Source organism: Lepidochelys kempii, chromosome 11 (genome assembly GCF_965140285.1).
Source record: "Lepidochelys kempii isolate rLepKem1 chromosome 11, rLepKem1.hap1, whole genome shotgun sequence".
Taxonomy (NCBI): Eukaryota; Metazoa; Chordata; order Testudines; family Cheloniidae; genus Lepidochelys; species Lepidochelys kempii.
In genome coordinates this window covers 18,304,134-18,327,748 of record NC_136390.1, presented here as the reverse complement: position 1 = coordinate 18,327,748, position 23,615 = coordinate 18,304,134, and the positions used below count along the sequence as shown (strand labels likewise).

General features: G+C 41.2%; 1 protein-coding gene across 1 annotated transcript in view; it reads left to right on the top strand.

The window, feature by feature from the left end:
* Window positions 1-783: 783 nt before the first annotated feature.
* The window catches only part of TMEM163 (transmembrane protein 163), a 158,318-nt gene continuing 135,486 nt past the window's right edge, over window positions 784-23,615 (top strand). The window contains exons 1-2 of the mRNA XM_073305305.2: window positions 784-1,173; window positions 8,104-8,223. Of these exons, the coding sequence (XP_073161406.1) occupies window positions 1,014-1,173; window positions 8,104-8,223 (280 nt within the window). The 5' untranslated portion in view covers window positions 784-1,013. The remainder of the gene's footprint in view (window positions 1,174-8,103; window positions 8,224-23,615) is intronic.

Genomic DNA, 23,615 nt, shown 5'->3' with positions numbered 1-23,615 from the left:
TTATTGAATAATTCTAATCCTGAAATACATGTTAAGGAAACTTCACAGGGCTAAAAGGAAGCTGAAGTTTGTGGTGGTTTTGTGGGAGGACATGGAGAACTGTAGGGATGATTTAGGGGAGGGGAGCATGTGGGGTGAGGAAGGGTAGGGTCTAGGTAAGTTTGGAAGGCCGGTTGTACAGATAATTTCCTCCTTGGCCAGCAGCAGTTGCCGTGAAATCCTCAACAGTGGGTCCTTATTTCGCTGGCAAAGTCACCTAAATGCTGTTGAGTTTGACCCCCCAAAGAATGGCAGCTCCTAAACTCCCCTCCCCCCAAACCAAATCACCACAAGGAAACAGAACCAAGAGCCCCGGAGCAAAGTCTGGTATCAGCTTCGAATCCAGGTGCTTGAGTTAGGGAATAACGAGGGGAAGCCCAGCTCTCTCACCCCACTCCTGCAGGCCGGGCGTTACAGCCTTAGAACAGCCCCGAGAGGGGCTGGGAAGAGATTTCAACCCACCCCATACCTCCCCTTTCCAGCGCCCCACCGGCACAGAGAGGTGCCGAGTCCCAGCCGCGCGTGGGACGCCCCCTCAGCAGGGTGCTGTGCATGGCCTGCAGCAACCCCCTCCCCTCGGGTGTCCGCTCGCCATGCAGCCCGGGACCTGGGGGGGTGGACACTCTGATTACAGCGCCGCCGCCCCCCCGCTAGGAGGGGTCACCCACTGCAGCTCCCTTGAGCTCCTCTCTGGGGCTGGGCGGGGCCTCTAATTCCAGCCCTCCCCGCAGCTGCTGGAGGGTGGGGGCTGATTGCAGCCTCCCCCCCGCCCCATCCGAAGAGCCGGGCGGCTGTTCTGGTTCCTCACCTGGCTATGAGCCGCTGGAGGGAGCCGCCGGGGGAGTTTGTTTGCCGGCTGTCCCCATCCCCCTGATGCTCTGAGCCCAGTCTCCTCCCCGCCCTGTGCTGGATGCTCCGCTCACTCCGCGCTGCCCTGCCACGCTCTCCTGCCGCCTTCTCCCACGCCGCGAGACATGGAGCCGGCCGCAGCCGGGGGCGACCCAGCCAGCCCCCCGGACCTCACCATCGTGCAGCCCCCCAGGACCGCCCCGCCCTATCCCTCCCGGGACCAGCGGGAGGAACAGCTCCGGATCGGGGAGAGCGGACAGTTCAGCGAAGGGCTGGAGGACAGAGGTGAGCCCCGTCCCCACGGCCTGGCCTCCCTCACCCCATATACTCCCCTAAATCACCCCCGGCAGGCCCCCCATCACACCCTGCATCCCTCCCCTCAGTCACTCCTCGTAGCCCCATAATAATCTTTCCCGTCCTAAATCACCGCACTGCAACCTTTCCCAAATCCAACTTTCTTCTCAATCACCCCCGCGGGCACCTCTGCTGTCCCCCATGATCCCCCTTTCAGTGCCCCATCACTCCCTACATGTCTCCCGAATGTTTACCCCTCCCTCAGTCACTCCCTGCAGCCCTTCTAACACATGTTCCTTCACCATATCCCCTCTGCAGCCTCCTAGCGTTCCCTCCGACAGACACTCCATTATCATAATTGCCTCCTAACACCCACCACCGACCCTGAACCACCCATAACGGACCCCAAACCACATACCGTTCTTCAGTAATCCTTGCCCACCCCTCAAAATACCCACAACTCTTTTGCCTTCATCACCCCTGCAAGCCCTTCTAGTACACACCCTATGCCCCCTGCACCTGTCCCTTGCTTTACAACTCGCTTAACGTTGGTATCTGCAACCCTCTCTTTAATCCTCCTCCTCAGCCCCTCTAATAACTACCCCAACCGCCTGTCCCCAGAAGCTTCCTAAGACCCACCCTATATACTCTGTTCCTATGCCTTCCCCCATGCTGCCACCACCACAGCCTCAGAACAGCACTTCTTTTCCAGATGAGAGGCAGACAGCCTAAGCAGGTCATGGAGATGCTCAGATATATAGCCAATCTAACCTTTCCATCACAGAGTGGGGTGGGTGGGAGAATCCCCAAGGATGCAGTCAGGCCTAGGGAATCAGAGATGAGGTGTCCCAGAGGCTGCGCCCTAGATGAATGGGAGAGGGGGGGAAGTACCTCAAGGAAGTAAATCAGTGTTAAAAAGGGAGGGGGTCAATGAGGGGACTCCAAGGAGGGACAGTCAGTGCTGGAGTCTCTGCTAACCTACTTCCTATAGAAAGGCTGCTGTTTGCTGATGCAGCAGCTGCCAAGAGCCCATCAGGGGAGGCTCTCTAGGGGGCTTTGGTGGGCCATGAGGCCGTGCTTAAATCTATAGTGCCCCCAAATGTGCAAATTCCACCATTGCCAACAATAAACCATTCAAAAATCATGAGTCAGATCTCCCCCCAAATCATTAAATTTAAAAAATAGTGGTTTGTTTTTTTTTTTACCTGCCCTCTTATTAGACTCTCTGGGAGAAGCTGCCAACCTCTAAACTGTGTGTGATCTTTACAGATTCAAAATTCAACCTTAAATACACATACACAAATGCAGGCTTCACTGCACTCCGCTTACCCTAGCCTATCTTCTGGTTGTAGGAAGCTGCCATTTTATCCCTCTCTATTCTCCTTCTGCACCGCTGTCTCCCTCCATGCCCCAACTCGTGCTTCACTTGCATTCACTCGCTATGCTCCCACACAGTGTATTGCCCCTCATCTTCCCCCTATATTTTCCTCTCGTTCTCCCTCCTTTACTGTCCTCCTTTTACTGTCTGCACCCCACATTCCCCTGCACCTCCTTAGTTCCCATCCTGTACCCCACATTTCCCTCCATCTCCTTAGTCCTCCTCAGGCCCCTTCCCCCCCCATATTCCTTTTTCTTCACTGTTCCTTTCCAGTTCCCTAGCCATAGAGTATAAGGGCATGACCATCTTCCTTGAGGTCGATCTGGGCTTCAGTCATATTGGGGGGAAAATATGAGAATTGGTGCCCATCTTTACTAGGGAGTGCCTTGCTTTGAGGGCCAAAGGCTGATCCATGACTGGAGCTCCTAGGTGCTATGATAATACAAATACATAATAAAATACTACTAATAATATGTGAAAATGGTAGACATCTTGACAGAGGGCAGCTTGTGGCTTTAGTTCCATTGGAAGTAATGGGAAACATCAACCATTTTGACCATGGTAAAAATTCAAAAGTTTGGCAGGAATTTGGAGATCTAGAGAAACTTAATTTGCGCACCCCCCCCCACCCTCTGTCACGAGGTTTGTGATAAAATGGTCAGAGCTGGCACCTTTAAAATCAAGGGAGATTTTGAGAAGAGACTCCCCAGCTAAATTGGCCTGTAGTAGGGTTAAAGGGGAAAGACTCAAGTAAGCTGTCTCACTGTCCCCAGTATTTCCAGGAAAAGTTTCAGTATGATTTTTGTGGTTTGTTTATAATATTGTTGAAATATTGCACTTTTTACAGTGGCTCTTTCCAATGAATCATAAATGTAGACATAGTCATATAGGTATGACTCTCTAATGCAGTTGGCTTCAGTAATTTTTTAAGTACTTATAAGGATCCTTTTGCATTTTAAGTCAAAAAAGGTCACTGAAGTATTTGGGGGAAATGGTTCTTTAAGGGCTTTCCTTAGTTAATGAAAGTCTTTCCATGGACTCTAATTGACTTTGGATCAGGCCCTTGATTTAACATTGTAATCATACAGTAGGGTTTTATTTTTTTTAATTAAAAATCCCAACACCATAGAAATTCAAACGTGACATTTTAAAATGCAATTTTAGTCAAAAATACAACCAAACTTCTGTTAAATCAGCATATGGTATCACTTCATAAACATCTTGTGTTCTGGAATTATTATTTAATGTAGTAATTTTTTGTGAACTATGTATGTTTAGGTGGTGAAACATAATATAAAATTTACCAAATTCAATGCATTTAACAAATGCATCATCTTTACTTTAGGGATATTTAGGTGCTAAATCAAGTTATTGTTTGCAGCAAAATTATTCAGCACCTCAGTTTCAGGGTGGAGAAATCTTGTCAATAGATGCAAGCTTGTCATTTTGTAGCAATGCAGGTCATATTTAAAGATGGTCCAAAATGTGCTGTGGTCAGTTAAAATTAAACATTGTTTTGTAACATGCAGTGAAAAGATCAAAAGCTCTCTCTCATGAATCTGTTTGCTGTATGTAAATTAATGAGCTAATATTTTTTGTAAAAGGATTTTCATGCTGTGTGTTTGGCAGCTGCATGAATATGTGTGTATGTATGAATGTAGTCCCCTAGGACTCATTAAAATGAGATGGTGCTTCTGGGGCGGGGGGGGGGAGAATTGTAAATAAATAAAATTAGGTGATTTATTTTAGGGAGGAGAAAAAAAGTTACATTCTGCTAACCAAGAATATTCCAATCATTTTTAACATACACGTTACAGTGTAGCTCTCATAGCAGGGGTGCTTTCATTTTATGAAATTAAGGAGCTGAATCTTATGCTGTGGGGAGCACTCTTGGCACTTGAATTACAATTAGCGATAAAAAGGAGCTGGCTGTGAATGTTTTTCCTTTTATTTAGCTAAGATTCTGTATGATTCATAAACCTCTATTGTATGCCTTGGTCTTCATGGCTGCAGCTGTCTGTTACCTGGAAATTGGATGATGTATTTAAAGAATGTGTCATTCTACCTCATGTTTGTTTCACCTCAGAGCCAAAATCAGCCAAAAGCTTTACATCTGGACAGAATTTGGACATTAAAGTAGAACCATTAAACGCTTCTAGAAAAAAGAACGCCAAAAAACAAGGAGAGATGTTCTCTCTGTGGTTATACAATTAGAATAATGAAATCTTATCTTTATTTCTAGACCTGTTTTTAGGTGTTAGTCCCAGAAAAGCCACCATTGAAAATGTTGGCAGTGGCAGCAGACAAGACTAGTACTGAATGGATATGAAGGAGGAATTACCCTCTGATCTGCGTGCAATGGTCCTTCTAGGCAGACTAAGTGGGAAATTTGTATTGTTGCTACCCATTCCAGACCTGTTTGTGAGTATTCAGAGGAATCAAAGCCTTGAGGGCTATCAGTCTGGTAATTTGAAAAGCATTAAATGTGTGTTGAAAATAAATGCAATTTAAACATAAAAATTAAGAAATAGGATCTCTTATTATAGGACCAAATTCTTCTCTTACCTATAAGTGTGCAGCTCCTCTTGAAGATAATTAGAGTTGAATGTATGAAACTGAGGGCAAAATTTGGCACATAAAGAATTTAATAATTATGTGTGAAAAAACTGTACAAACGTTAAGTAATTAATCCCACAACACCCTTGAGAGGCATCCTAGGCAAATATTATCCCTGTTTACCAATGGGGAAATTGAGGCAGTGAGGTTAAGTGATTTTCCCAAGAGCACAAAGTGAGTTAGTGATAGGAATTCCTAGTTCTAATCCTAAATCTAATGCCCAATCCCATTTCCAAGACATTAAACTATGCTGCTTCTCATGTTTGTTTACACTAGTTTTACAAATTCAGAGCCCTACAGTAGTTTCCCTTTTCAAACATGTGTGTTTTCTGACAAAGTGACAGACACCCTGGAAGAAGCCCTGGAGAAGACTGACTGGCTTTTACATTTGTAAAACAAAATATTCCAGAGATCATGGGTGGAACAGAGCTGGATCAGATTTTACAGTTTCTCATGAAAGGGAATATATTTAAAAAAACAACAGCCCTTAATTAAATGAATATCATAATTAGGGCTAAAAGAAGACGGGGAGGGGGGTGAGAAGGTGGTTTTTATTTTAAATTAAAATAACTTTTTAAAGCAGGGGAGAGAGGGAGTAGAAAACTATCACTATTTTTCTGATATTTAAATTGAATTGTTAGCTGGGGATTAGGATGGGGGAGACGGGAGCGTTCCACAGTTTTCAGAATGGAGAGAGGTAAATAGTGGTGTCCCCCAGGGATTTGTACTGGGCCCAGTCCTATTTAACATATTCATAAACAATCTGGAAAAAGGGATAAACAGTGAGGTGCCAAATTTGCAGATGATGCAAAACTACTCAAGATCGTTAAATCCCAGGCAGACTGCAAAGAGCTACAAAAGGATCTCACAAAACTGGGTGACTGAGCAACAAAATGGCAGATGAAATTTAATGTTGATAAATGCAAAGTAATGCACATTGGAAAACATAATCCTAACTATACATATACAATGATGGGGTCTAAATGAGCTGTTACCACTCAAGAAAGATCTTGGAGTCATTGTGGATAGTTCTCTGAAATCATCCACTCAATGTGCAACGGCAGTCGAAAAAGTGAACAATGTTGGGAATCATCAAGAAAGGGATAGATAATAACACAGAAAATATCATATTGCCTCTATATAAATCCATGGTGAACCCACACCTTGAATACTGCATGCAGATGTGGTTGCCCCATCTCAAAAAAGATATGTTAGAATTGGAAAAGGTTCAGAAAAGGGCAACAAAAATGATTAGGCGTATAGAACGGCTTCCGTATGAGGAGAGATTAATAAGACTTGGACTTTTCAGCTTGGAAAAGAGGCCACTAAGGGGGGATATGATAGAGGTCTATAAAATCATGAGTGGTCTAGAGAAAGTAAACAAGGAAGTTTTATTTACTCCTTCTCATAATTCAAGAACAAGGGGCCACCAAATGAAATTAATAGGTAGCAGGTTTAAAACAAACACAAGAAAGTATTTGTTCATGCAACACACTGTCAACCTCTGGAACTACTTGCCAGAGGGTGTTGTGAAGGCCAGTACTACAATGGGGTTCAAAAGGGAGCTAGATAGATTCATGGAAGATAGGTCCATCAATGGCTATTAGCCAGGATGGGCAGGAATGGTGTCCCTAGCCTCTGTTTGCCAGAAGCTGGAATTGGGTGACAGGGCATGGATCACTTGATGATGATAAATAAATACATTGGAAATTATCTGTCCATTCCCTTTGGGGCACCTGCCATTGGCCACTGTCAGAGGACAGGATACTGGGCTTTCTGGACCTTTGGTCTGACCCGGTATGGCCGTTCTTATGAAAGCATAGTGAAAGACAAAAACAGTTTTAAAAATTGGTTAAGATCTAGGACCCAATTCTGCACCCACTGCATTGGTTTCAGTAAGAGCAGGATCAGGCCTGATCCTCTCATGTCCCTCTGTGTGGGGATTGTATGCCTTTGCAGGAGGATAGACGTTATGCTCTAAAAGAGAGGCAAGGTGGGTGAGGTAATATCTTTTATTGGACCAAATTCGGTTGATGAGAGAGAGAAGCTTTTGAGCTACCTAGATCTCTTCTTCAGGTCTAATAGGTCTTTTTCAGCTCTAAGTGGTGTGATCCTAAAATATGTATGCTCCTGCTTTGATACTCCATTCGAGCACTGTATTTTAATGGATTAGCAAGTTAACTTCTCAGGTGTGTGAACCTGGTGAACTTGACACTCCAAAACAAGTTTTCCTGTGTTCTTATAGCTCTCTTCTGGAACTAAGGCCAAATCCTCAACCATTGAAGTCCGTTAACGTTTTATCGTTGACCTAAATAGGTGCAGGATCAAGTCCCTCATGTGTACTTGTATTGGTGAGCACCATGGGGATAAAAAAAACGCACAGCTGGCTCAGGTTAGCTGGCACAGGCACTGTGGCTGAAAAATTGCTGTGGGCTTGGGCTGGAGCCTGAGCTCTAGGACTCTGTGAGGGTGGAGGATCCCAGAGCTCAGGCTCCAGACCTAACCTGACTGTTTACTCAGCAATTTTTAGCCCGGCAGCTGAAGCGCCACAAGCTCGATTCAACTGGCCCGGGCCAGCTATGGCCATGCTTGTGGGGCTTTTATCCCTATGTAGACATACCCAGTGAAATTACTATGAACCTTCCTTTACTCACCTGAAAATTGCAGTGCTCTTCTGGGGTGATGAGTGCAATTAATACTCGGTCAGGTGAAACATTACAGCCAAAACATATTCTCGTTGGTCACTCAAGCACTCCTATTAGCTTCATTCACCTGAATTCAGTGAGGTGAGTAGAATTTGGCTGATAATGTACCATATACAACATATAAAATTATCTGTTTGGTCCTGAATTGACACGTATGTGTGGTGGTTTTTTTTTTTTTTAAAGGCGTAATGTTCACACCGCTTTGTGTATTGCCTTTATCAGGTTTACTAGAAAGCAGTACAAGGCTAAAACCTCATGAAGCTCAGAGCTACAGAAAGAAGGCGTTGTGGGTTTCATGGGTCTCCATCGTTGTTACACTGGCTCTTGCAGTGGCTGCCTTCAGTGAGTATTGGGAATATTTTAAACTCTTTAAGCCTTTTTCTTGACTATCAGAATTTCTCAAAATTCTACAGGATGCTTTGTGCTTTTATTATCTGTATTACTGGTAGAGTGACTTCTTTGTAGACTGCTTGGGTCTGCATGGTGCTTATAAATTAGTAAAATAGCTTTTTCTTCAGCAGCAAGGGTTGCTGAAGGTCAGAGGAAGATATAGGATATTTTGATTCCCGTTAGCATTTGTGCATGTGGAAATCTGTTCATTTTTTCAGACTAGTATTAAAAAAATCATTATACAGTGGATTGCTTTCAGCGAAGGAGGTCAAACACGAGAAGTCTAGACCTACCTGAGGCTTGTATTTGGAATGCTCTGAAGATAGAAGATGAAATGTAGTTGGGAGATGTATAATTTCTCTTAGGCTGTCAAATACCCTAACACAAAGCTAATTTTTGGGAGTGAAATCCCAATCTTTTTAATAAGACTATGTTCTGGGAGGCAAATTTAATTACATCTATCTGGTAATCATTTTCATATGGAGAATTAAAAAATAATTCAACATTTTCATCATGTGAAAAACTGGGTTATAGCTTTCTTTTATTTTTTTAAATTTTTTGCTGAGTAAAAGTGTCTTTATTTAAATGCACTAAACAGCACTTTTTTTGTTTTAAAAGAACACATTTACTACCAGTATTTTATCGTAATAATACAGTGATCTTTATTTAATTTGATGGGTAAAACAAGACCCATCATGGGACCTGAATGTTGCAGTGAATAAAAAACAAAACAAAACATAGTTCCCTTTGTTTCTTTGTTTTTGTTTGTTTAGACCCCAGAATGTTTACTGCTCATTAAGAAGGAAAAGCTCCATGCTTCTAGCTAGGAGATGAGGCTTCTGAGATCCTCAGAATGTCATCCTTCATTTTGGAAAAGATAGACTTGTATTTTCTGGGAGCTGCAGCAGCATATGTTTTTTATTATTCCAATCTGCAATGTTGGACCTGCTGCTGGAAGTTGGTATCAGCTCCCAAGAGGGATTATTAGAATCTGACCAAATGTTCTCTGCAAAATTCAGCATATATTACTTGAAGCTATTTATATGAAAAACAAGTACAATAGTTGACTTAAATGTCTCTTTTTTAAAGCAGCATCTAATGCATTATAGAATATAAACATTTTATGAGAAAGTAGGACAGCTGAGTTTACTGAATTTTCAGGAAGCAGAACAAAATGTAATTTTTTTCATACTGGCACTGGAAGAACAAGATTGATTATTGTCCCTTCCAAAGAGTTTTGTTTATGAAAGTTTTATAAAGATCATAGATCAGGTGATTATATAATTTTGGTTATTCAGACTTACTTATAATATAGCTAATAAAGCTAATATTATTTTTAGTCACTTGTTTTCAGAGATTTAATTTAATTTTAGGAAATACCAAGAAGAAGTTGTGTTTCACTGAAAACAGCTTTCATTTATGAAAGTTGTAAGACATTCATAAGTGCAAAAACAGATGACTATAAATATCAATTTTTCTGTGAAATATGATGATTTTTAAAGTTACTCTGAATAATTAGTTTATTTGAAAACCTTACCTGGTGGTGGGGGTTATAATTTATTCTTTGTATTATGGTGGAGTAGGATGTGAAAGTGGGTATGATTATGATGGTGGGACACTGTAGAAGACAAGCAAATGATAGGATGTCAGAGAAAATAATGCAAACTAAGGTCAGTCAGACCTAGAGCCATGCTTTGGGATGAGAAGTTGATGATTATGGTAGCACCTAGGAACCGCAATTGGATATCAGGGCCTCATTATGTTAGGCACTGTATGGGAAAGTAACAAAAAAGACCTAGCTTACAACTGAGGAGACAGTTCTTCAGCTGGCATAAAAAAGCATCGATCCATTGAAGTCACTGGAGCTATGCCTATTTATACCAGCTGAGGAATTGGCCCTAGTTGTCAGATAGGGCACATCAGTTGGACAAAAACAAATAGAGTTCAGTGTGGGGGATTGAGGTGATGACAGAACATGAAAACAAAGTTTACTGTAAAAGACGAACTCTCATCTAATTACTTGTTTAACCAGTCATCTCCTTTGTTTTCTTTGGAAAGTATTTAGTAATGCATAAATGAGGCCCTGATCCTGCAAATAGGCACCTGCTTAACATCTCATGTGAGCAGGTGAGTAAATGTTTACAGGATTGGGGTCTTAGAGTGTAAGTTTTTCAGGGCATTCATTTCACATAGTCCCTGAGCAGCTGTCTTTAGGAACGTACACGTAAAAGTAATTTTTTTTTAAAGATAGATATATATATAAATAAATAAAAAGCTATGGTAAATATTCAGCACACACGTAATCTCAGGAAAAGACTTACAATTGTAATGGCATAATTTTTATAGACAGTACAAAATGAAAACACTATTCATCTTCATAGTGAAGTTGGCTACCCTACAATGAATGAACAATGGGTCACTTTTTGTGTAATACATTGTTAACATGTTAATTAAGGACCACCTCCTTGCCCCTTCACTTTAATTCATTGGGACAAATGACAAGAATAGGGAGAGCAGAATTTGCCCCCACATATTATAAATACAATCAATTCTGCACAGAACTTGGTCTTAACAGGATGGTGATTGTATTTATGCTCATTAATAGTTAATAATTACAAATATATTGATTATGTCCAACCTATTTTAGGTGTTTGGAATACATCTTTCATCATAGTATCTAGATCCCAAATTTGTTAAGAATTAGAAGCAGATGCAGTACAAATCTTGACATTAAATCTTTGTGCATGTTTAAATGATCAATTGTTGTATAATTAACATGTAACAAATGTATTACTAGAGTCTTTTATATTCTTTTTAAGCCCTTTTGAACTCTGAGTATTGACTGTTCCATATGGTCCTTTGCAGTTTCAGCAGTTGACCATCTCATTAAAAAAATAAAACAAAACAAGGAGTACTTGTGGCACCTTATAGACCTACCCATTTATTTGGGCATACGCTTTCGTGAGCTAAAACCCACTTCATCAGATTTATGGAGTGTATTTTCCACCCCATTAAAACAGGGATGCGACCCACTTTGGGGTCCCAACCCACAGTTTGAGAACCACTGCTTTAGCCAATCCCTGAGTTAGGAGGCATGCCAGGTGATCAAAAGGTCGCTGCCTGTTTGATATAAATGACTGGTTGTCAGTTTAGTCATCTGACTCTGACAGTCCTTCGCAAAAACACCTGCTATTTCCTCCTCCCTATTTCCTCACTACCCATTCAAACTATTTTTTTTACTACTTGTTTATAAAGGCAAAGTCTTGGCTATACAGACCTGATCTTCAGTTTCAGTGAGGAACGATCTTTCCACTGTACCTATCATCTTGTGAGCCTGCTCTGCTAGATGTTTGATAGCTGTCAGACTACATTGCCTGCCTTCCTGCTAAAGTATCTAAACTGCTGCATGCCATAAGGAGCCACAACAGTAGTTCCCTTAACACACCCAACAATATGGTTAATCTTTCCAGCTATACTCTTAGCCCGGCAGAAGAGTCTGTCCTATCTCGGGGCCTCTCCTTTCGTCCCTCCAGGTCCACAAACATGATACAGTTCTGCGGTGACCTAGAATCCTACTTTCTAAATCACCAACTCAAAGAATATTTCCAACGCACCTCTGAACAACATACTAACCCACAGAATCCTTCCTACCAACACTACAAACAGAAGGATTCTGCATGGACTCCTCCTGAAGGTCGAAACAACAGACTGGACTTCTACACAGATTGCTTCCATCGATGTGCATGGGCTGAAATTGTGGAAAAGCATAATCACTTGCCCCATAACCTCAGCCGTGCTGAACACAACGCCATCAACAGCCTCAGGAACAACTGTTTTGACATCATAATCAAAAAGGCTGACAAAGGAGGTGCTGTCGTCATAATGAATAAGTTGGAATATGAACAAGAGGCTGCTCGGCAGCTCTCTAACTCCACATTCTACACGCCATTATCCTCTGATCCCACTGAGGATTAGTGAAAGAAACTACACTGTCTGCTCAAGAAACTTCCTGAAAAAGCACAGAAGCAGATACGTGCCTAGAACCCTGACCAGGAGTATTCTATTTGCTACCCAAGATCCATAAACCTGGAAATCCTGGATGCCCCATCATCTCAGGCATTGGCACCCTAACAGCAGGATTGTCTGGCTATGTGGACTCTCTCCTCAGGCCCTACGCTACCAGCACTCCCAGCTATCTTTGAGACACCACTGACTTCCTGAGGAAACTACAATCCGTCGGTGATCTTCCAGAAAACACCATCCTGGCCACTATGGATGTAGAAGCCCCCTACAGCAACATTCTACACAAAGATGGACAGCAAGCTATCAGGAACAGTATTCTCGATAATGTCACGGCAAACCTGGTGGCTAACCTTTGTGACTTTGTCCTCACCCACAACTGTTTCACATTTGGGGACAATATATACCTTCAAGTCAGCGGAACTGCTATGGATACCCACATGGCCCCACAGTATGCCAACATTTTTATGGCTGACTTAGAACAACGCTTCCTCAGCTCTCATCCCCTAATGCCCCTACTCTACTTGCGCTACATTGATGACATCTTCGTCATCTGGACCCATGGAAAAGAAGCCCTTGAGGAATTCCACCATGATTTCAACAATTTCCATCCCACCATCAACCTCAGCCTAGACCAATCCACACAAGCGGTCAATTTCCTGGACATTACTGTGCTAATAAGCAATGGTCACATAAACACCTCCCTATACCGGAAACCTACTGACCGCTATTCCTACCTACATGCCTCCAGCTTCCATCCAGGACACACCACACAATCCATTCTCTACAGCCAAGCTCTAAGATACAACCACATTTACTCCAATCCCTCCGACAGAGACAAACGCCTACAAGATCTCTATCAAGCATTCTTAAAACTATAATACTTACCTGCTGAAGTGAAGAAACAGATTGACAGAGCCAGAACAGTACCCAGAAGTCACCTACTACAGGACAGGCCCAACAAAGAAAATAACAGAACGTCACCAGCTGTCACCTTCAGCCCCCAACTAAAACCTCTCCAGTGCATCATCAAAGAGCTACAACCTATCCTGAAAAATGATCCCTCACTCTCACAGATCTTGAGAGACAGACCAGTTCTCGCTTAGACAGCCCCTCAACCTGAAACAAATACTCTCCAGCAACCACACACCACACAACAAAAACATTAACCCAGGAACCTATCCTTGCAACAAAGCCTGATGCCAATTCTGTCCATATTTATTCAAGTGACACCATCATAGGACCTAATCACATTAGCCACACCATCGGGGCTCGTTCACCTGCACATCTGCCAATGTGATATATGCCATCATGTGCCAGCAGTGCCCCTCTGTCATGTACATTGGCCAAACCGGACAGTCTCTACGCAAAAGAATAAATGGACACAAATCTGACATCAGGAATCATAACATTCAAAAACCAGTAGGAGAACACTTCAACCTCTCTGGCCACTGAGTAAAAGACTTTTAAGGGTGGCAATTTTGCAACAGAAAAGCTTCAAAACCAGACTCCAACAAGAAAGTGCTGAGCTTGAATAAATATGCAAACTAGATACCATTAACTTGGGTTTGAATAGAGACTGGGAGTCGCTGGGTCATTACACATATTGAATCTATTTCCCTATGTTAAGTATCCTCACACCTTCTTGTCAACTGTCTAAATGGGCCATCTTGATTATCACTTCAAAAGTTTTTTGTTTTTTTTCTCCTGCTGATAATAGCTTATCTTAATTAATTAGCCTCTTACTCCACTTTTTCACGTTCTCTCTCTCTCTCTCTCTGTGTGTGTGTGTGTGTAGATAAATAAATATCTTCTTACTATATGTTCCATTCTATGCATCCGATGAAGTGGGCTGTAGCCCACAAAAGCTTATGCTCTAATAAATTTGTTAGTCTCTAAGGTGCCACAAGTGCTCCTGTTCTTTTTGCAGATACAGACTAACACGGCTGCTACTCTGAAACCTGCCTTCCTACTGCTTCCTTTTGATTTGTCATTAAGTTCTCCCTGTACATTTCTCTTTCAGTCCTCATAATATTTTCTCCCCAGGGAGTCCTGTACATTCTTATTGCACCACTACTGCAGTAGCACATAAAAAACCTGTTAGAGAGGGGGACCAGCAGTGAGACTGCATGAGACCTGCATCTGTAAAAGTAGAGACATGAAAAGGATGGTAAAATTGTGGGAGGGGTGTGTGTGTGTGTGTTTGGAGGCAGGGTGATGGAAGTTGAGATTTGTTCCCTGCATGCTGACAGTGGTTGCAACTAAAATAATCTCTAATTTTGTTTTACAATCACCATTTTTTGGTGCTGCAATGCAGTCCCCATCCTTCCATCCGGGATTAGCTAGAGCTGCATTCAGAACTAATTTTGCAGCTCCTTAATCAGCTGGAATGGTCACTGTGTGATGTGAGACATTCTTTTCCAGTGGGCTGAGCTTGTGCCTGCAGAATTTGCATAGTCTTTGATATGATGGTATTCTTAAAGGAGGTTGATAAATCTGACACTAATGGTGATAAGCATGTGCAAAGAAGGTACTTTTAGGGAAGGATGACTGGCAGCTGGGGCTTAGCTTTGCATGATGCAGCCTAGCTTCTATCTTTGTGCCAGGCTATTGTTGAAAGGGGCAGTGGGCATAGCCAAAATTCACATATAGATTGTAGTGCTGTGAGAAAAGACATTGGAAATCCTATGGACCATTGGCATGAAGGAAGAATCTCTGTACATCTCCACAATACCATGCTTCCACTCCTCAGCATCATGTCTTGGTCATTTGCCATGTTGCTATTGGATCCTGATGTTGTCTGTATTAATTTGACCCCTCTGACAGGGTTCTTAGGCTGTGAATGGTGAATTAACACACAGGGATTTATAATATTTTAAAACTACAGGTATAAAACTCTAGTAATGGCATAACAGGTGTGTAATAGTGTAGCATAGGTACCTTGCGATGGATGAATTGTAGAAGTCGCAGTAAGTTGCTACTGAAAGTTCATCTGGATGGTTGAAAGAGGGAAGCTGCATCTGTCTGAGTTTGTTTGGTTTCATCTGGATAGAAAAGCTAAACAGGGTTTGGCCCGGTCCTTGGGTGGAAGTCTTCCTAGGGAAAAATGAATTCATTGAATATGCTTCTCTTTTGTGTACCAGACTGTTGGAAAAATAGGAATGACAATAGAAGCAGCTTTTTCCTTTAGCTCAAAGAGTAGTTCCACTGATGTCAGATGCAAAGATGTCCTACTCTTGACAATTGTTCAGAAGCTTCAGCTACTGCAGAATGCAGCTTCCTGCCTCTGAGCTCTGCGCAGGCCACTGCAGTCCAGTTGGCTTCTGAGTGCAGTTGAAGGTGTTGGTTCTAAGAGTAGAGCTATAAAAGCCTTGAGTGCCCATAAAGCCATTATAGACTTTAATTAGGGTGATCATACATCCCGTTTTGGCCAGGACAGTCCCTTTTTAAAGCCCTCTCCTGGCCGTCCTGACTTTTTTTCCCCGAAAGAAGGCATTTGTCCCATTTGCTGTTGCCGACTTGATCAGTTGGTAAGAGCAAACATGACAAATGCCCACCTTTGTCAAAAAAGTGGGGTGTGGTGTAGAGGAACATGCGGGGTGTGTGTGAGTGGAGATGCTGTGGGCCCCCCCCCATTGCCCATCAGTGGAACCCTCCATGTGGAGCCAGGAGCCATGCAGGGTTCCATTGATGGGCAACAGCCTCACGAGGGAGGGGTGTGTGTGTGTGTCGGGGGGGGGAGGGGTTTGACAGGGTTCCAGCAATGGGCAGCAGCCTTGTCGGGGGGAGGGTGGTGGGCTTGGGCGAGTGGCTGGAGATGTCCCGTTTTCTTTTTGGGAAATATGGTCACCCTACGTTTAATTTATAAAACCCTTGATATCAATGAAGCCTTAAGGTTCATATCTACAAGGCCCTTAGTGTCTGGTCTCCAGACAATCTCAAGACTACTCATGCCCATTGTGGCATTTGTTTTTCTGGAATGCTCTTGCTTCTGTTGGAGACCAAGCAATGCCAGATGAATATATTCATTCTGCCTTTCTCTTCATTTTTTAATTTGGATGGGAGTGGGTTCAATCAAGAGCTGGTTTTAATTTTTGTAATATATTCCTAGCAATTGATCCTGGGCACAGTACAAATAAATAAGTACAATTAGGATCAGTTTTTTTTCAAAATACTTATAGAATCTGTATTTTAAAAAATTTTACTCATAATTGCCTTTTTTATTATTTAAAAGGCAAGAAACAAATACCATTGCATTGAATTGACATAGTGTTTTTGACTTACTGGTGAGATTTTGATTGCACAAACAACAAGGAAATCAAAGTTATTTCATAACAGCAACTGCAACTTTACTATCTTGGGTGAATTTCATCCCTGATGTAACTCAGCTGATATTATTCACTAAGGTAGTTGCCCCATTGTAACTCAGCTGATATTATTCACTAAGGTAGTTGCCCCATTGTAGGTGCACACTAAGCCAGGGACCTTAGTATATAGGAACAGGAAATATTACATCTGTAGTGGGACCCTGGCTGTGGAAAACGATAGCACAAAAGGAAAAGAAAAAAGCTATTAAAATCTCATTCCTAAAAATGCGCAAATACAGATTTTTGTGGTAATAGCTTCATTCCTCCCAAGCAGACCAAGATCTCTTAAAATATCATCAAAGCCAGAAAACAAAACTCTCATTTTAGCAGGCGTGCGTTTGTCTAATTTAGTCTTATGATTCAAAGAATGTAAAGTCTGTTCATTTGTCTTCCTGATTAGATTAGCCAAGACTGTTATAATAAACAGAGCAGAGATATTAATACATAAATGTAATGTATAGTCAACATTCTGAAGTTGAAGCTCCCTTTGCAGACAAGGACTGAATAAGGATTTAGGGATTTGGCATTGTAGAAACAGCTATTAAAATAAAGTAGAACTGATAACACATCCTCTGAGGTCCTTCATTGGTAATCATCCAATCCAGTTTGTGAAATGTGCTGCTATTCTGAGAAGTCAAATTCTATTTGAGAAGTTCTTTGCATATGACCTTAATAAAGGTAATTCTGCAGCTGGTAGGATTTTTATCAAACTAGGCTGTTGATATAGGATTTCATAGATTAGCTCCAGTATGTAAATATGAAAGAAACTGACATGCATATATTACCATATGAAATCATTCTGTTTCCACATTAAATAGTGAAAATGACCTAGACAATGTGAGCTTTCATACGTTTGGATTAGAGACGGGCCCAAACTAAACCCCTCACTCTAAATACTCTCTAATTTCAGGATGGCTCAGTGCTGAGTCAGAACTTCATATTATACCAGTCTCTGTCTCTATAATGGTTTGTTCCAAACTCCCACACCCAAACACCTGCGAACTATGAGAGGTCTGGATTCAGATCCAATCTGTTGGTCAGAATGACTAGAAAGCAAGTGACAGAATTTCATTTCTGACTAATGACAGGAAATGTGGACCTGATTCTCCTCTTATGTTATTTTTACTCCATTGTAACTGCATTGACTTGAATGGAGTTACTCCTGATTTACAGTGGTGTAAATGAAAGGAGAATCAGGATCTATGAGTATTTACACTGATGTGTTGATATAACTTTTCACTAGTTACCATTTAAAGGCAAACTACACAAACAACTGAGTTAGTGGATTTCTATTAATGAATTACGTCTCTTTCCCCGTGATATGTTTTTAGGTGTTGCTTCAAAAAGGGAAATTTTTAAATATTGCACATAGTGACGGTCAGTGCTTTTTCTTATGTTTGCATGGTGTCTTGTGCAAGGCACCAACAGTGGAAATTAATTGTAATAATAAAAATGTAGGCCACGATTTTTCAGAAGTGACCAATGATTGTTGGTGCCTCCGTTTTTGGATGCCCAACTCAAGAGCCTTTTAAAGGAGACTTATTTTCAGAGGTTTCAGAGTAGCAGCTGTGTTAGTCTGAATCCGCAAAAAGAAAAGGAGTACTTGTGGCACCTTAGAGACTAACAAATTTATTAGAGCATAAGCTTTCGTGAGCTACAGCTCACTTCATCGGATGCATTCAGTGAAAAATACAGTGAGGAGATTTATATACACACAGATCATGAAACAATGGGTGTTACCATTCACACTGTAACGAGAGTGAATATATATATATATAATCACCTTACCTGATCACTCTCGTTACAGTGTGAATGGTAACACCCATTGTTTCACGTTCCCTGTGTATATAAATCTCCCCATTGTATTTTTCACTGAATGCATCCGATGAAGTGAGCTGTAGCTCACGAAAGCTTATGCTCTAATAAATTTGTTAGTCTCTAAGGTGCCACAAGTACTCCTTTTCTTTTTATTTTCAGAGGTGGATGCTCAGCACTTTCTGAAAATCAGGCCCTTTAAGATGTCTCAACGTGGGTACCCAAAAATGGAGGCCGTCCACATTCATTAGTCATTGTTGAAAATGTTGGCCTTCATATTTTCTTTTCCAGGTGCTATACCAAATCACTTGGCCTTTCCCATTGTTAAGGGCCTGGATTTATATTGGCAAAGAGCCATTTGACGCATACTGACATTTAATATTCAGGATCCTTCCCAACCATGTAAAAGTTAAAAAGTGAACAGATATCCCTTGTGAGCGTTTAAACATCTGATTTTACATATTGCACAGGGCACTTAATTACATCTACGATAAAAAGACAGAGGGCACAGTCTCACAAAAGTGTCAGTGAAATAGCAAAATTAAACTCCAAGGGCTAAATTCTATTGCCAGTGATACCTATGCAACCCTGCTGGCCTCAATGTGGTTGCATTGGTGTAACTGAATGTAATTTGGCCCCAACCATATTATATGAAGGGTTTAAAGGACAAATGAATTACATGTGCAGCAGCAGCAAAAGATGGCCTTACAGTGTAGTGAGGCTTTTTATAGTAACAACAAAATATGGTTTTCACTCAAGTGAAAATAAAATGAGAGGCCAGTAAGGGGCCCGTTGTCTTTATGCATACAAAACTCTATGTGGCTTTAGTTGGAGAAGAAAAACATGTAAATGTTGCAGGCACACAATGGTAGGAGCTAAATAGGGGCCAAATTCTGCTTGTGTAGCACATCAGACAACCTTCTTGAAGTTGTCCAATAAAATATAGCTAGTTGGTATCAGGTGATGCCTGTGATTTTATGTTCTTAAAATGAAAACAAAAATTAAGTTGAAAGTTTATGGTTGTGGCAGGAGCTTATTAAAACAAACAAACATTTCAGGTTCAGATGCCAGCCTTTAAAACATAAGTCCCCGTGTGTCTTTACATAGAAAATGGAAGGTCAGTCATTCTCTGGGCCAAATTCTGCAATAATATTACAGCCCTTAAAACCCCACTGATGACAAGAATTTGTCCCAAGGAATTTTGCAGCTAAGATGGGCGTCCAATATTGAGGGAGATCTAACATCAGCACTTTTGCTGGTCACAACTCCATATCATAAGGAACGAAGCTCAGGTAATTGGTCTGAGTCCATTTGATTGTTTAGGTCAAAACCAATGCTTAAAACCAGTGCACATCCTGGAGAACAGCTGTCATGTGCTGTCCAGAAGATGACCAATAATACCTTCTTCCACCCTTTGTCTATCTTATCTATTTAGATTGTAAGCTGTTTGGGGGAACTGTCCCTTACTATATGTCTGTAAGGTGCCTAACAAATTGGTGCTGAAACACTTTGTATAAAGGGGGGTGCTGAGAGCCATTGAACCAAACTGTACACCCTGTATACGATGGAAACCACTTGAAGCCAGCGAGTGTGACAGCACCCCCAGCACCTCTAGTTCCAGCACCTATGCTAGCAGACTACTGTAATGCAGTTAATTAATAACCGTATATATTTATGTGCAGTTTTATGGGCTCCATAAATTTAGGCCTCTGATGGTGGCGCCCCAGTGAAGACAATGAGGTCCTGTGTGGGCTAAAGGGTCCAACCGTGCTTGTCCAGTTACAGGGTTGGAGTTTTATGCAGTAAGATACATACCTATCAAATGTCAGATAATTCAGTAATGGGGCTGGTGTAAATTCCTGCACCTGTACAATAATACATCTTTTTCATATCTGTTACACAGTTAAACTATGCTATTGGGGGGCAAAATGTGCATTTTTGACTAAAATACTACATACAAATCTTTAGGAAAATTCATAAACATGCTTATTGCAGTAATGACTTTCCTAATTTAAAATAACTAGGCATTTGAAATTACTTTTCTTCAAAGGGCAAATGTAGAACTACGCACCCACAATATCCAATAAAAAGCAAGAACAGCAAACCACACCTGTATTAGAAGTGTAATTGGTTCCAGTTTTGTACTAAAGATGGTAGAAAAATCAAACAATCAACATGATATTGACAGTACAAATTAATAACTCTACTACATCAGACCAAGCTACTATGTGAAGTAGATTTCCTTATGAATTCATGATATGTCAATCAGACTTGATTTCCTTATACATTTTCCTGCTATATGCCATAAAGTTATAACTTCTGTTTACTATCAGAGATGCATCTGGTGAAGTGAGCTGTAGCTCACGAAAGCTTATGCTCAAATAAATTGGTTAGTCTCTAAGGTGCCACAAGTCCTCCTTTTCTTTTTGCGAATACAGACTAACACGGCTGTTACTCTGAAACTTTTCAAAAGTGAAGTGTTAAAAATGATGGAAATGAAAGTCATGGCTGTCTTTCAGTTTTACGTTCCTTAAAATATACCAGGAACTTTAAAATATTTTTTGATTTAGCTGAACTTATTAGACCCTCAGATGTAGACTATTACCTCATTTGAATTTAATAATAATATTGTAGCTGTTTTGCATGACAGAGTCTGTTGAGAACATTCATTATATAATTTGACACTGGTGAATTTTTTTTTTTTAGTGTGTAATTTCTTCAATTCCAGTACTGAATTAACTTCTCTTTCAGTTGAAGTTCTGGCCAAATGGACTTTAATACTCACCCTGCACAGTATTTCACTTGCAAGTTAAACAGGTTTTTTGTATGTGGGCTACAAATGAATAGCAGAGGAATTTCCCAAGCAAGGATTCAGGAAAATATTATATGCCTCTTTAAAATGTCACGCGGTTCAAGCAGATTTAGATGACCGTGGTAAAAATACTGGTGGTTGGTCTACACCTGTGCTTCCACTGTTGCCAACACCAATGAAGCTGCACCAATGCTACTGCAGTAATTGTAGAGGAAAATCTAGATGCTGTAGCAAGGGGTGGTGCTGATTCAGTAGGTGACACTCTTCCTTCTGAGTCTAATGTCCTGACATTCTATCCAAGGTCACTGTGCTACCGGAGGTGCTCTCTCTACACAGAAACACAAAACTAACGTCCTGGCCGCTTGTACTCATTACATATTATGGCACTCTTTGGAAGAGCAGGCATGTTAATAGTGGTCTTGTGGCAGAGTACAATTTGGCAAGTTATAATCCATCTCTGTAAATTCACCCTTGATTATTTCAGTTGAATAAGTTAGTCTTCATCATTATACATACTAAACTCTTATACAGTGTTATATACCGGTGAACATCTGCTGCATTCCACTCTAGTGGTAGGCATGTTTCTCTGGGGTGTGCAGTAATCTGTATATATAGATTATGCAATCAGTTACTAAATATTTATAAAACATGGAACTCATCCGGATGAAATATATTACATAAGTGTAATTTCATTATAATAAAATAGACAAAAGTACTAACTTTTCATTCTGGGGTGATGGTACCCAGTATAAGCTTCTAAGGGTGTGAGCCTCATTATAGACTCAAAATTCCCATTTACTCATGAAATAACTACGGAGGCAGTCTTTTACTATAAAAGGTAGCATGATCTCAGGCTCTCACACTGCTGGGCCAATAAGACTGGGCAAACGGATTTGTATAAGATCAGAACAATCATAAACCATTGACCAAAATTTGAAGCAATCTCTTGATTTGAAAAGATGAGAACTTTTATTAATCCCTTATTTTCACTTTCACTTGCAAGGCCTTCCCAGTGAAAAGAACAAGGGCCACCTTTCTCCTCCTCTGCCTTCCCAGGAGAGCTCCCTTCCTTTTCTCTCTCCTCTAGAAGCAGAGAAGAAAGGGAATAACTAGTTACTCCCACAATGTTGAGAAGCAGACCAAGCAGCCCTCAGCCTGAAAAGGGTGAACTGTGTAACCGGTGACTGGAGTAAGCCAGCTATCCTTTTAATTGGATAGACTGAGGCTATTGGAGGGCTTTAGTCTACCAAATGGCCAGTCAAAGAGCAATGCTTTTGTCAGTTACAACTGCAGAAGGCTCAGTGTTCGTATAAGTCGCTTTTGCGGATTGCAGCATGCACAATATTTACCTTTTTGGAAAGATTATATTTGCTGCTTCAAATGCAGAAAACTACATTGAGGCTACGAGTACTGAGAAGAGCTATTGCAGAACAAAAACCCTTTCCATTTTCTAAACAAAGAATCTCTCCTCCCGATATTAAGGTTTGTGCATCAGTGAATTATTGAGTGTAATGTCTCTTTTAATATAGCAAGGTGAAGAAAATGTGGACCTACCTTCAATCTCCTCATTCCATTTGGTTTTCTTTTTGGGGGTCTCACAATTTTCCATTAAACATCTTGTGAATGAAGAATCAAAATGCCTGCAAAAATATTTATTTTTGCAAATTTTAGGAAAAGAGATTTATTGTCAGTCTGTGGGAGATTTAATAGAATGCAAATGCAGCTTCCAGTGTCAGCTAGGAAATGCAGCTGGGGAAATCATAAGTATTTGTATGTTTTACCATTGTACAGGGCCTATAAAAAGCTTTGTTAAAATGCAGTTATAAATGCTAAAGTCTGGTATTAGAAAGGGAAGTGCCTGTCTGGAATTTTTTTTAATTGTATATTTAGAATGTACTATGCTTTGGCCAGAAGAATTATTTCTGATCCACTAGGTTAACACTGCCTTTCCAAAGCAACCAATGGTTTGGGGTTTTTAGTAGCAGGGCTATGCTGTTTGAATGTTGCTACTGTTCACATTCAAGAGAGAGCTGGGTTAATCATAGGAACATAGTTTTTCCAAGCTCTGAAGACTATCTCCTCTTTGGAGGTGGACACTATGATTCAGAGTAAGGTAGGCCTACCTTTTAACCACAATTGAGGATCCAGTCTAGCTCCACTGAAGTCAATGACAAACTCCCATTTACAGAATGGTTAGGAGAAAGCCACTAAGCGGTACATTAGGGAATAAGAAATCCTTTACCAGCACTATTTCATAAGTAATCAATTAGTCTGTGCCTGTGTGGGGAGGGGTGGAGTGGATGAAAGGTTCCAGTCCTACCATTGTTGTT